Here is a 14,349-nt window from a genome sequence, read left to right as displayed (position 1 = left end):
TTTCCTATCAATGTTAGCTTAAATTATTATTATTTTTATTTTTGACAGATATATTTTGCTTAAAAAAGTTAAAAACCCTAACAATAGTTAAACGTTTACTTTTTAATACTAATTTTTATATGATCAAACAAGTATATTTTCTGTAGTAGCCTAATATTGTGGTTTAATATTTTTTCTTTAATTTTAGCTTAATTTTAAATAATACACATTTATTCATATTATAGTTAAAGTTTGGAAAGTATCAATTTTTGTTACGTACAGCCACGCAAAATATTGAATCAAAAAATAAAACGACAGTCAGTTTGGCTCATTTTTACATTTTGAAGCATATTTATAATTTTATGTCGTTATTTTTTGCTTATTTTGCGTGTCTGCGGTGTTTAAATATCATTTTATATACATTTGTTTCCTAAATTATTTTATCAAATGATTCATCATCATCATTCAATTATTTTTTTTTTCTTTAAAATATAAATTTTACTTTGTTTCCTATTTACTTCAGTGAGTTGAAATTGCTTGAGGCGCCGCTCTTCTACAGCTGCTCGACGAATTTCGTGAGTTGATCTTGGGCATTGAGGACAGCAACTTCGTTATTCGTTACCATGGGATCGGTGCCGGCGCCCGGCGTATTGCCCTGATGATGATGCATGTGGCCATGCACATCGGGCACGGGGGAATGACTTGTCAAGTGATGCGGCGAAGGTTGAGCGCGCGGCGACGCTCCAGGCCCCGCTCTCGGTGAATTTATGGGACGCGGCGACGGCTGAGGCTGGGGACTGCGAGTTGGCGGCGGCGATCTTACGGATTGCATAATTTGTTGCGTCGTCGGCGGACCCATGACGTTAGTTGGGAGCTGTTGTCCCGGCTGCAACATGTTATTTGGTCCTTTGTTGATATTTTGTCCCATCGCGTACTGATTGTTGTCGTTCATGTACATATTTTGGTAGGTGCCCATTTGTTGCATGCGGGGACGTTGCTGTTGATTTTGCTGGTTTTGCTGTTGTTGTTGCTGCTGCTGCTGCTGCTGATAATTGGGCTTGTGCATGTGCATTAGTCGTTGCATCTGGATTTGCTGCGGTTGCTGACCCTGCGATTGCTGCTGCTGTTGATCGTACCAGTTTTGTTGTTGGTTTTGAACTTGTCCTGGCATGTTGTTCATTCCTTGAACCTTTGAATTTAAATTTTTCATTAAAAATTTGAAAAAATAAAAAATTTCGTAAAATAAACTTACATTTGTTTGCATGCTGCCTCCAGCATTTCCCATGACTTGAACGGGCATTTGCATGCGATTCGGTTGAATTTGGCCCTGTACTGTTTGAATTTGCATCGGATGCTGTTGATTCATCATGATTTGTTGCCCGCCAGGATGTTGTTGATTTTGTTGTTGCTGCGGCATATTTTGCATTCCTTGCACTTTGATACCTTGTTGCTGTTGATTTTGTTCCGTCTAATTAAATTATTTTATAAAAAATTTTAAAATGCGGAAAAAAAAATTTTTTTTTTTTTTTGAAGGATCTTATGCTTGAAAATTTTTCAATACATAAAAAAAATTTTTTTTTAATTATTTCTTAAGCTTCAAATTAATCAAAAATTAAAAACTAAAAAAAAATCGTTTTTTTTTAAATTTATATTTAACGAAATTTTTGAAGAATTTATATTTTTAGGTACTTTTTTAAAAATTAATTTTCATAAAATTTTAAGAAATTTTTCAGTTGTTTAATTTTTTTTAATTTTTTAAAATTAAAAATTTTTTATAAAAAATGATAAAATGACAAAATCTTTCAATTTTCTTTAAAAAATTTTTAATTGATTTTTTAAAAGAAAAAAAGTAAAAAATAAGGGTCTTAAAAAACGTAAACTGAGCCAAGTCCCTTTTGTTTTCAAATATTTTTAAAAACTAAAAATGTGGAGTTTTTAGTCACATACTTTTACCTAAATAATCTTAAGAAAATATTTTTTTTTTTTATTTTTTCATCCATCTTAATAAATTATTTAAAAATAAAAAAAAAATTTTTTTTAAGAATTCCATAATTTGTTCTATCTTGAGCTTGAAAATTTATAAGTATAAAATACGTAAAAATTACGTTAAAAATACGTAAAAAAATACGTAAATTTTTTCGAATATTTTTTGATAGTTCTTAAGCTCCATTATTGGTCAAAAATTTGAAATTTGGTTAAAAATTAAAAATTTTCGATTTTTTTCAAAAATTAATAGTTGACGAAATTTTTAAAGAATTTTTGTTTTTAAGTCATTCAAATTATTTTTTAATAAATTTTTCATAAATTTTTCAGATATTTTTTTTTAATCCAAAAAAATAAAAATGTTTTAAAATTTTGACTCTGAATAATTTTTTTTTTATAAAAAACTAATAAAATTTAAAAATTAAATCTTTCAAGCTTTCAACAATTTTTAGAAAAATTTTTAATTCATTTTTCAGAAAAATAAATATTTTTTTTTTTATTTTTTTGTTCCGAAAAATTGAAAAATATTAAAAAAATTCTTACCTGTTTCTGTTTTTTAATAAGAGACGCCATAAACTGTGGATTTTGCTTCAAAAGTGCCAAAACTTGCGATTGATCTTCCGATCCGCTCTTCAAACCTTGAATTTTTTGCAAAAACTCTTGCAAAAGTTTCCGATTACCCGGATTGTCAGGCTGAATTTGCTGTTGGTTTATCATGCCGCCTTGTTGACGCACGCCAACCATGGATTGTCCATTAGGTCCCATCATGACTCCCTATAAAAAATTTTTTTTTCATAAAATTTTCTTAAAATTTAATTTTTTTTCAAGAAAATCTCACCTGTTGTTGCATTTGATTCGTTTGCATCATTTGCACATTGGGACGCATGCCTTGTCCTTGACTTCCCGATGCGGCGGGGAAACGTTGAACGCCCCATTCTTGCATCGGCAAGAGATTCGCTTGCACATTTCCGGGCACCTGTTGAACCATATTTTGCGTGACTTGTTGTTGCTGAGCATTTGGCATTTGACCTCCCATATGGGGCGGCATTTGTCTTTGCATCTGCGGCGGAGGCATTTTTCCGCCTTGCGCAGGATTAACTTTGCCAAAACCGCCGGGATGGGGAACGGATTGTTGTCGAGCTGCTTCTTCCTGAACCTTTAAATGAATTTTTTGGTTAAAAAAAAATTGTTTTTAATGAAAAATTAAATTTTTTCTTACTTGTTTGACAACTTGAAGTACATTCGCCGGAGGAGTTTGCGCTCCAGGTTTTCCGCTGACGTTCGTTTGTTGATGCGGGCTTCCCAAATTGCCCATGCTCGGCGATGGAATCGGTTGAGCGGGACTCAGGCTTGGGGCATTCATGTTAGAAGCCGGCGGAAGAGCTGCGATCGCATTCGACATTGAACTGGAAGCATTCGACACGCGAGTATTCATCATTGCGACTCGTCGTCTCAGGAGTTGTTGTTGTTGCAATCTGAAAAATTAATAAAAAATTTAGAAAAAAATTCAAGAAAATTAAAAAAAAAAATTTTAAAGAAAAATTAAAAAAAAAAAATTTTTAAAGAAAAATTTAAAAAAAAATTTTAAAGAAAAATTTAAAAAAAAATTTTAAAGAAAAATTTAAAAAAAAATTTTTTAAAGAAAAATTTAAAAAAAAAAATTTAAAGAAAAAATTTAAAAAAAAACTCTTAAAGAAAAATTAAAAAAAAAATTTTAAAGAAAAATTAAAAAAAAAAATTTTTTAAAGAGAAATTTAAAAAAAAAATCGAAAAAAAAAATTAAAAATCATATTTTGATTTTTTTTTTACAAAAAAAATAATTTTTTATCCTTTTTGAAAAAAAAAATTCAAACTCTTAAAAAATAATAAAACTAAATTCATGAAAAATTTAAAAAAAAAATTAAAATTTTGTGAAATATTTTTTTTTCTTTTTAAAAAAAATTATTTAAAAATTAATTCAAAATTTTAAAAAATAAAAAAAAATACCTTTGCTGCAATTGTTGCTGCTTCAATTTCTGCTTGATATTTGGACAGAAAGGTACTAAGCATTTCGCCTCTTGACAATGTTTCGCATGATAGCAACATAAGGCAATGAGTTGCTTGCAAATGGGACATCCTCCGTGCGTTTTTCGCTTGCAATGTTTCGTATGTTGCACGACACGTTTCATCTTTTGACACGATGGCAGACGACAATTTGCATCGCGACATTGACACGCGTGCACGAGCGACTGAATACACCGTTGAATCGATTGTTTTCGTGCTTCTTGTGGATTCGTTTTGGTCGAACCATCGCCCGGAGATGATCCGTCGTCCAAATCTAAACCAAGTTTCTCCATCTTATGCGGATGACCAACTTTTTCATTGCATCCGAGACACAAATCAAAGTCCTAAAAATTTTTTTTAATAAAAATTCGAAGAAAAAATTTGAAAAAAAATACTTACATCACAAACGGTACAATGATATCTCGTTTCAACGTGATTTTTGCAATTATTGCAAGTGTACACGAATCTATCTTGTCCCTGATTGTGTAATTCGTACAACATGCATAACGTACTGAATTGTGCCCGTCGCAGCGAAGAGAACTCGTAGTGCCTATCACGTGCTAACGTTAAGAAGGCATCTCTGCCATCCATTAAATCACATGAAATTAAGGGATCGGGATCTTGAATCGGCTGAAAATTCGAAAAATTCATTTTTTTTTAGTTGAAGAAAATTAATTTTTAGAGGAAATTTTGAACTTACTGCTAAACTAGCGGCAGATTGAGCTGAATGTAGTCGAATAACGAAGAACACTTCTTTGTGTTTTTCCATTGTTGCGAAAATTTTAGCACTCAAATCATTTCCATTTTGGTTATCGTTTGACTTTTTACTGTTTTTACGTTGAGCAGCTTTGGATTTGTTTGATTTTTTAGCCTTCTTTTGGCCCTTTTTCTTGCCGTCAGCAGATATTTCACTGTCGTCGTTCAGTGAAAGGGTCTGAAAAATTTTAAGAAAATTATTTTTAAAAAATGTTTTATTTTATTTTTTTGTCATTTTTCAAATTAAAAATTAAATGAATAAAAAAAATAAATTTGTTAAAATATTTTTAAAGAAAAATTTAAAAAATTCAAATTTCTCAAAAGAAATTTAATAAAAATTTACATTTTCTAAAATATTAAAAAAAAATTAAATTAAAATTTTGAAAATTTTTTTAAAATAAAAAAAATAATTTTCTTTTTGAATAAAAAATGTTAATTTGAACATTCAAAAAATTACTAAAATATAAAGTCAAAAAAATAAAAAAAAATATTTTTTAAAATTTTTTGTTTTTCAAAATATTTTTTTTTTCATTAAAAATTTAGAAAAAAAAGTTAAATTGTTGAAATTTTATACAAAATTAATAATTTAAATTTTTTTTCATATTTTTTTTTTGAAGAATTTTAAATATATTTTTTCTTTATCAATTTGATCCTTTTTCGATAAAAAAAAATAAATAAAAAAATTTTGTTCCACTAAAATTTTTTTTTTTCAATTTTTTTATACTTTGATAATTTTTGTAGGTATCAAAAAATTTTTTTTTTCAATTTTCAAAAATTTTTAATTTAAATTTAAATATTTTTGAAGAATTTTTTTAAATATTTGACTTAAAAAAAATTAAAAAAATAAAATAAGTTAAAATTTTAACTTACATTTGCTGCTTCTGCGGCTTCAGCTTGTTTCCGTTTCTCCTCCTCTTCCTGATCGAGCTCTTTAATGCTTTCTTCGAGAACATTTGGCCAAAAGTCGCCTTCGAAATACGGCAATTCCGTCGCCGATGTCAATTTATCTTCCATCGCTTGCTTCAAAATGTCTTTATAATCCTGTATGATGCGTTCAATCATACCCTTATCCAACATTTTCTTGTACCACTCTTGCAAACGCTTCGGTTTCGGAATCTTTTGCTCCGGCGGATGGCAATGGAAGATGTAATCGTCGCCCTCGGATGGCGGACAAGCCCAAATATGAGCCATCGTGTAGCCCAATTGCTTCGCGTAGTCCATGTAACCGAGCAAAATCTCGTGATAAACTGCCGTTCGGTACTGCTTTGGGCGGAAAAAGTGCACGGAATCCAGATACGCGATATAAACGCGTCGCGTATTTGGCGGCGGGCACTCGCTACCGTACTCTTGCACGTGCATGCCGAAGAAACAAACATCGATGCCATCGACTTCCTCGAAGGCGAAAAGTGCCTTGGCGCGATACGGGAAATCGTTCATCATTTCGTTGTTGTCGACAAAGCGACTTTTCATGCCGGGCTTGACTTCGACATTTTTATCGGAGCTCGAAACGACACGAATATGCACTTCGCCGGCACCCGCTTCTTTCTTCTTGAGGAAATTATTGACACGAGTCTCGATGTAAATGCCCAATTTTGACACGGGAAGGCGTTTCGCACTGAATTTGTTCTCTTTCCTCTTCACATTCTTCTTTTTCAGACAATTATCACACACAAATCCTCCGGGCCAAATTGACTCCAGATACAAAACGCAAATTTGATGTTGCTTTCGCCCACAATCGAGACAATCAACGAAAGGCTCTACTTCTAAATGATCATTTTTCATTTCTTTGAATTGTTCTTTCTTTATTTGACTACAAAAAATTTAAAAAAAATGAAAAACGAGAAAAAAACCAAGAAAATTTCGACTTACGTTTGAGACTGCAACGGATCGTCACCCAAAGTGACTGTGTCTCCGGGAATCTCGTTGAAGCATTTTTGACAGAATGTGTACCTGGGAAAGTTTTGCAACAAAGTACTAATCAATAATAGGTTACATCCATACTTGAAAGTAGTTTTTGGCGAGAAATGAACGGAAAATGGGCGCAAACTTACCTATTTTGGTAGCTGTAATATTTCGCATCTCGTGGAATTGTGCACAATTGTTTGCCGTAACAACATAATACTTGAGGATTAAACGTATACTTTCTGCCGCAACAGTAGCCCAACTGCTGCATTACTGGATCGATTTCTTGTTCGAAGACTTCTGACAACTATAAGGATTTAATTTGAAAAAAATTGTAAGTTTTGGATGTTTTTTTTTAATTTTAAGGAAGTTTAACGGGCAAAAATGTTTCATTTTTCTAAATTTTTTTTTTTTTTTTTTAAAAATTAATTATTTTAAATTTTTTAAAATTATTTTTAATAAATAAAATTTAATAAAAATTTTTAATATTTTTTTTAAATTAAATTTTTAATTTTTTTAAAATTAAATTTTATTTTTTTTTTAATTTATGAAAAAAATCAAAATGTAATTTATCATTTTTAATATTTTTTACCGAATTTGATAAAAAATAAAAAATTTGTTATATGAACTTTTCAAAAATTTTACTAAACGGATATATATGTATTTTTTTAATTTTAAATTTTTTTTATTTTTTTTTTTTTTGTAAATTTTTTTCGACTTGCTTAGATTAATCTCTTTAAATATTAAAATTTTGTAGAATTTAAAAAGTAGAAATTGGTTAAAATTTGTTGAAAAAAATTATAATTTGACATGTAAAAGTATGAAATTTCATTTTTAAAATGGGTCAGAAAAAATTTGAGAAAAATTTTTCAATAATTTTTTTTTTATTTCATTTTTTGAAGTCCTTCAATGATGTTAAAAAAATTTTTTAAAAATTTTAATTTTAAAAAAAATTTTGAAGGATTTTTTTTTAATTTCACATGAACTTTTACTTACTTTATCAAAATAAAATAAAAAAAAAATAAATTTAATTTAATTTTTTTCTTAATTATACGAATATAGTCGAGTCAATTGGTAAAATATTCAAAATATTTTTTGAAAAATTTAAAATTTTTTCAATTTTACAAAAATAGTTTTTTTTTATAATTTTGTAATTTTAAAAATTTTCGACGAAAAAAATGTTCTGAAGAAAGATCAGTTTTTAAATAACAAAATAAAATTTTTATTTTTTTTACTTCTTCAAGTCAAGTAAAAATGGACGAAAAAATTATTAAAATTCACAAAATATATCAAAAGTTTTAAATTTTCTCAAATTTTATGAAAATCTTGCATTTTTCGACAAAAAAATGAATTTGATTTTTTTTTTTTGCTTTTTGAAATTATAAGAGTTAGGTTAGTCAAAAATTCATAAAAAAAATCAGTTTTTTTTAAGTCCAATGGATAAAAAATTTTTATATTTTTTTTTTTTAAATTTTAGGAAAAATATTTTTTTGTTTAAATTCGACAAAAAATTATTTTGATAAATGATAAATTTTTATATACCTATCAAAATAATTTTTTTTTTTATTTTTTTTTTAGGAATTTTTCAAGTAGATTAAAAATTGGTAGAAAAAATTAAAAATTATAAAATATAAGAAAAATAATTTAAATTAATAATTAAAATTTTTGACGAAAAAATGGTTTTAATGAAATTGAATTATTTCTAACTAATTTTTTTAAATTTAATTTTTCGAAAATAGGTATTTGAGTCAAATGGTAAAATATACAAATAATTTTTTCAAAAATTTAAAATTTTTTCTAATTTTTTGAAAATAATATTTTTGCATTTTTTATATATTTTTTTTAATTTTTTAAGAAAAATTTAATGAAAAATTAAACATTTTTGCTAAATAAAATTTTAAAATTAAAAAAAAAAATAAACAAATTCTTACCTTTGTGCAATACCGATAAACGCGCGACGTTTTGCGATTATAAAGCCACGCATTGTCAAACATCAACCAGACATCATCGACATATTCCCACGGATCCGAATACTTCCCTTGGAGCAATTTGTTCTTAATTGTGCTCATATCCATGGGTTTCTTGACGATATCAAAGTAATCGGGAATGCCCAAAGTGGTTGGATCGACAGGTTGCCTAAACGGCATCGACTCGGGATCTTGTCTGTACAATCGCTCAAGTGTCGGCATCAAATGCTGCTGCAACTCCTCCGGCTTAAAGGAGCATCGTTTCTTCTTGTCTGTCGACGCGGACTGAATTGGCTCCGGCAGCACCGGTTTAATTTCCGTTTTAACCACCGCAGTTGTTGCCGAATCGTCGCCTTCATCTTTTTTGATGTGAGCTTTTCCATCGGATTTTCGATCGATATCCATTTTCTCGGATTTCGGTTCAATTTTGACAAAGTCGTTATTGACATTTTTGCCGCCGCCGCAATCCGAGTTGGAATTGGATTCGCTGTTCTCGAAGGTATCCATATCGGGTTTGATATCCTCCTCTTCTTGCTTGATTTCGGCTTTTCCGATGTTCGAGGGAGACATTGGCGAGTTATTCTCCTTTGTTCGGGTCGAATTTTCGAGTGCGGCAAATTGGGAGTTGATATTAACGGATCCGCCGGATGTTCCGATGCTCTTTGGCGACGACAACGACGGCGCTGGGGACTTTTCAGATTTGATATTGGACAGTGTAGTTGCTTGTTCAACCGATCCGGGCATCTGGAGACTTGGGCTTGCCTGCGGAAGTGAAATATTATCGATGACATTTTGATTCGCGCCCGTCATATTTTGATTCACGTTCATATTCCGTTGTCCCGGCATCAAATTTTGCTGTTGTTGTTGCTGCTGCATGAGATTATTGTTGCCCAAAACGTTACCGGGCAACTGCATTCCGCCTGTTTGGTTGTTAAAATTATTATTTCCCGTTAAAGAGCCTTGTGTCATACCCGGCGCTCCCGGAAGATGCGGCATTGTTTGACGATTTTCCGTATACGTGATATTCAGGATGCGTTCAAACTCGTTCAAACTGTTCGGTGAAGCATTTGGAAGGGAAGTCGACCCGTTGGATGTCGACATGAATGCATTATTTGACAAGTTTGACTGTTGAACGATCGTTCGATTCGCTCCAAAGCCGCCCTGATTGTTATTTGGACTAATTCCCGCTGCATTATTGGGCAAATTGCTGTTATTTCCGGGGAATGGAGCTCGTGGATGATTCAATAACGTACCCAACTGCGATGCTTGATGCTGATTTCCGCCGAGTGCATTGCGATTTGTCAGCTGATTCATGTTTTCGTTCGTGCCCTGTTGATTGTTCATGTTTGGAAGCAAATTCACGGAAGGCCCGACGCCACAAATGGCGGTTCCCTGTTGTTGTTGTTGTAACATTTGACTTTCCTTCTTCCGTTTTTGTCGTTTTTCCTCCAATTCTTTCTGAATTTTGTAGATTTTTTCAGCTAAAAGATGATAATATTCCGATCGAGAATTCGCTTGAACGTACATGTCGCCCTCGACTTTTCGCGAATATGCCACGAGATTTCCCATGCGTCGATCATGCATCGCCGACGGATCCGGAGTGGGAAAAATCGCTTGAACTAACTTATGGACCAAGTGATTTCGCAAGTCGGGCGTTACGGAATGATGCCAATCTTTGGAGCCGCAAACTTGAACGGCTTGCACTTGATTTGACTGAAAACCGCCGAGTTGTTGTTGATTCGGGCCGATTCCTGTGCCGGCGCCGGGTTGTGCGGCAGCGTTTGTTTGTTGTAACGCATTTCCGTGCATGTCAGAAGTTGTATTGAACATTGCGGGGATGTTACCTTGAGATTGAGTCGCCCCTGGTTGCTGCAAAGGATTGATTTGCGTTTGATTCGTGGCTTGTTGTTGCGTCGTTTGTGCATTTGCGATGTTAATTGCGGATCCATCGGTAGCTGTTACCGCGGTAGATGCGTTATTTTGCTGTTGTTGTTGTTGTAACGGGTTATTAGGGACCGCAAGTCGAATAGATGCCATCATTCGGGGACCCCCAAGACGATTTGCGTTCATTTGAGGTCCTGCAGGGTTCAAAGTGTTTGGTAAATTGTTCGCCATTTGATTAAAATTCGGTCTTAGCATCTCCTGCGGGTTCGGATGCATGGCATTTTGGGCATTAATATCATTAGTTTTGGTCATTTGAGGACCCACGGTTGAATTTGCGCCTTGCTGCGAGGCGCCTTGAGGCGTATTCATCGCATTTGCTTGAGCTCCGGGCGTATTTTGACCCGGCGTGGCGCCCTGTGATGTCGATTGCTGCTGAATTGCCGCTTGATTGGGAGCCTTTGACTTATCTGAGGAGTTACGCAAGTCATAACAAACGGGACAATCGGTTCTTTGACAACTTTTCCAATGGTTGATTATTTGACGCGACGACGAACAATGCGCTTTCGGGCAATTTTTCTGTAATTGACATGTCGTCATGTGCGTCAAAACGTCTTTCATCGTCGGGCAATGACTGACGCCGCATCGCTGCGGATTATTTGGGTTATCGCGTTCGCGTCGCTGACACTTGTGAGCGTGCAACAGCAATACGAGTTGCTGCTGAATCAATTTCCGTTTCTCCGGATCTTGAATTAACGCACTTCCTTGACCCGCTAACGGCAAATTCGGTTGATTCGGACGAACTTGCGGCGCTGAAGTCGGAGCATTCGGCATATTCGGCTGTTGCTGTTGATTTTGTTGCGTTTGTTGTGTTTGAACGTGTTGAGGCATTCCGCCGCCCGGCATTCCGGCGTCATTTTGCTGAACATTATTCAGTGTCACGCCAATCATCCGGGGATTTTGAACCATATTGATGTTCGGCGGGCGTTGCATTTGTCCCGTTGGCATGATCATTTGCGTGTTAATTGTGTTGTTGCCTTGCACAATGCCGGGTTGATTGCCGCCCGGATAGCCGCCGTAGTTGCCTTGCGCCCCTAAATTATTGACGCCAGGATTCATTTGCATGGGGGCGTTTTGGAGACGTTGTCCGATCATGTGAGGACCTTGCCCGCGATTGAGAATTGGCGGTTGCATGAGACGACTGTGGATCATGGGCCCGTTTGGCATTGCGTTAATTTGATGCATTTGTTGAGCATTCGGTTGTCCCGGTTGCATCATTTGCGAATTCAAGGGTTGTTGCTTGTTAAGCACTAAGGCACCTCCGCTCATGTTTCCCGCGATATTGGAATTTGATAATACCATGCCTGAAGCGGATGTATTGATGTCTGGAAATTATTTTAAATTATTTTTTTTATATTTGGATTTAAAAATTAATTTTATTTTTTTTTTTAATTTTTTGTAAATAATTTGCTCCAAATTTATTTCAAATTGTCATAAAATTTTAAATAAAATTTAAAAAAAAAATAAATTTCTTTAAAAAAAAAATATTTTTCATTATTTTGGACAAAAAATTAATATTTTAAAATTATTTTCTTACAATTTTTCAAAAATTGATGAATTATATTTTATTTATTTTAATTATTTTTTAATTTATTTTTTTTTATTTTAATTTTTTTTTATATTTTTTTTTATTTTAATTTTTTACTTGAATTATTCTGAATCTAATTTTTACACAAAATTAAAAATAATTTTAATTTAATTTAATTGAAAGTGATTAAAAATGATTTTTTTAAAGTCAAAAAATTAATTAAAATTTCAATTTAATTCGTACTTTTATTTTACGATAGATTTATTAAATTTGAAAAAAACAAAAATATTAAATAAATTGTCAAAAAAAAAAATAATTTGAAATTTTTTTGAATATAAAAATTTTGTAAAAAAAAATTAAGATAAATTAAATTTAATTTTAATAAAAAAATTAATTTAGTCATTTTTGTATGAAAATATTTTTTATCATTTTTTTTTTCAATATAAAAATTTCATAAAAAATTTAATTTAATTTTAAAAATAAAATGTTTGTTAAAACTGTTTTTAAAAAATTAAATTCAGTCATTTTTATATCAAAAATTTTTTTATCAATTTTTTTAATTAAAAATTTAGTAAAATATTTTAAGACACATTTAAAAAAAATTATAAAAATAAAAAAAAATTAATTAATCAATTTAAATTAATAATTAAAAAAAATTATTTAAAAATGATTTAAATTTAATAATTTTTGAATAAAATATTTTAAAATAATATTAATTAATTTTTTTTTAAATTTTTAAACTGTGAAAAAATTAAATTCAATAATTTTTATATGAAAAAAAAATTATATTTTATTTTTTTTTTTTTTGAAAAATTTCGTAAAATTTTTTTTTTATGACACAAAATTCATTAATAAATTTGGAGCGACGCATAAAAAAATGCAATAAAAAATTAATGTTAAAAGCAGAAAAAAAACTTACTAGGCCCCGACATCGATTGAACGACAACATTATTTGGCGGAACGATTCCTAACGAGCTTTGAATGTTGACTCCTTGAGGATTTCCTGGATTTTTCGCGTCTTGTGCCATAATGATTTGCTTTTTCTGAGTTTTTTAAAAACAATAAAAAAAAATATTCCGCGTGTTAAATTTTAGCATAATTTCGCAAAAAAAAAATTTGTTTTGTTTACCGTTTGCGTCAACATATGCGACGGATGATTTAGTTGTGAATGCACCATTTGCCGTTGTAAAACACTGTTTCCTGCTAAGGCATTTACATTATCCTCTCCATTAATTTGACCGCCAGGGCCAGGACCTTGCGCCGGAGGTTTGTTTCCCCCGAGCTGTTCTCCCCATGCCGTGCCTGTGCCCATTAACTCGTCCGGCAAATCATTTTCCAAGTCAAACATGTCAATTGACAGTACGTCTGTGTGCGGTGCCGGGGAAGAAGAGAAATTTTTCATTAATTTTGCCCGAAATTTCGTATGCACCCCATCGAGACGAGATTTTTTTTTTAACCCTATCTGACGATTTTTAGTGAAAAGAATTTTTTTACTTACCCGAAGTATCATTTTGTTGCTGATATTTTAACCGCTTTTGCGGAGGTTCATCCAAATGGTCCGTCATATTGTTTTATTATTGAAACTCTTTGTAGTTATTTGACTTCAAACATTGAATATTTTCGTGTACGCTCGCTGTATTTGTCGAAATTTTCGCTATTTTTTCGCTTTATCTCGGTTCTGAGTCCTGTTCACTTGTTTAATGCGCTCGCAATGAGCGTTGCAACTTGAGTTTTTTCGCGTAATTGTCTTTTTTTCACGTCGCGCATTCAATTTCCACTGCCATTTAATAAATAATAATTTTCAAATTTCATAACAATTTTTTTTTCTCCCGATTTTCGTCTATTTTAACGCAACGATTGCCTTTCTATCGCAATTATGGTGAATTTCAAACTCGTTTCGCACAGTATTTGAGGAGTAAAGTTGCAAATGTCTCTAAAATGGGCTTCGTGCAGCCGTGATAAGCAGTCTTTTTGGACAAAAATTTTTTTGACTCTGCTTTCCATCCATCTTTGATGTAAAAATAATTTACAATCACGAATATAGTCTATCTACAAGACACTACACCTAATTTTTCTTTGAAAAAAAATTAGACATATTTCACTTTATACGGATCTCTAGTGTAATAAAATTAACATATTTCTATTTTTCTCGTTCACTTGCACAATTTTAACCCATTATTTGATAATAAATTTTATAAATAGCTGGATATTTATAAAGGAGAAGCTTCCCAAGATATTCGCTTAAATTTC

The 14,349-nt window shown here is 31.6% G+C and overlaps 1 protein-coding gene across 2 annotated transcripts; it reads right to left on the bottom strand.

Annotated features, from left to right (window-relative positions):
• LOC134835748 (CREB-binding protein) lies at positions 1 to 14,349 on the bottom strand. Of its 2 annotated transcripts, none has more exons than XM_063850690.1 (15): positions 13,598 to 14,349; positions 13,229 to 13,464; positions 13,019 to 13,142; positions 8,595 to 11,896; positions 6,813 to 6,970; positions 6,631 to 6,735; positions 5,632 to 6,571; positions 4,706 to 4,939; positions 4,405 to 4,635; positions 3,949 to 4,349; positions 3,182 to 3,437; positions 2,801 to 3,118; positions 2,506 to 2,736; positions 1,232 to 1,447; positions 1 to 1,168 (listed from the first exon to the last, which is right to left on the bottom strand). In XM_063850690.1, the coding sequence occupies exons 1-15, from the start codon at positions 13,662 to 13,664 to the stop codon at positions 533 to 535; spliced, it is 7,455 nt and encodes a 2,484-aa protein (XP_063706760.1). In that variant the 5' UTR covers positions 13,665 to 14,349; the 3' UTR covers positions 1 to 532. The 2 variants fall into 2 exon arrangements, with proteins under 2 accessions (XP_063706760.1, XP_063706761.1); XM_063850691.1 differs by having other exon boundaries at positions 6,631 to 6,711.

Source organism: Culicoides brevitarsis, chromosome 3, assembly GCF_036172545.1.
Source record: "Culicoides brevitarsis isolate CSIRO-B50_1 chromosome 3, AGI_CSIRO_Cbre_v1, whole genome shotgun sequence".
In the NCBI taxonomy this organism is placed as follows: domain Eukaryota; kingdom Metazoa; phylum Arthropoda; class Insecta; order Diptera; family Ceratopogonidae; genus Culicoides; species Culicoides brevitarsis.
This window is presented reverse-complemented; position numbering and strand designations above follow the sequence as displayed.

Coding starts and splice junctions, on each gene's coding strand:
- LOC134835748 (XM_063850690.1), bottom strand. CDS start 13,664: ATGACGGACCATTTGGATGAACCTCCGCAAAAGCGGTTAAAATATCAG. Junction 6,736..6,812: donor TATTACAGCTACCAAAATAG/GTAAGTTTGCGC, acceptor ATTATTGATTAG/TACTTTGTTGCAAAACTTTC. Junction 1,448..2,505: donor TTATTAAAAAACAGAAACAG/GTAAGAATTTTT, acceptor TAATTTAATTAG/ACGGAACAAAATCAACAGCA.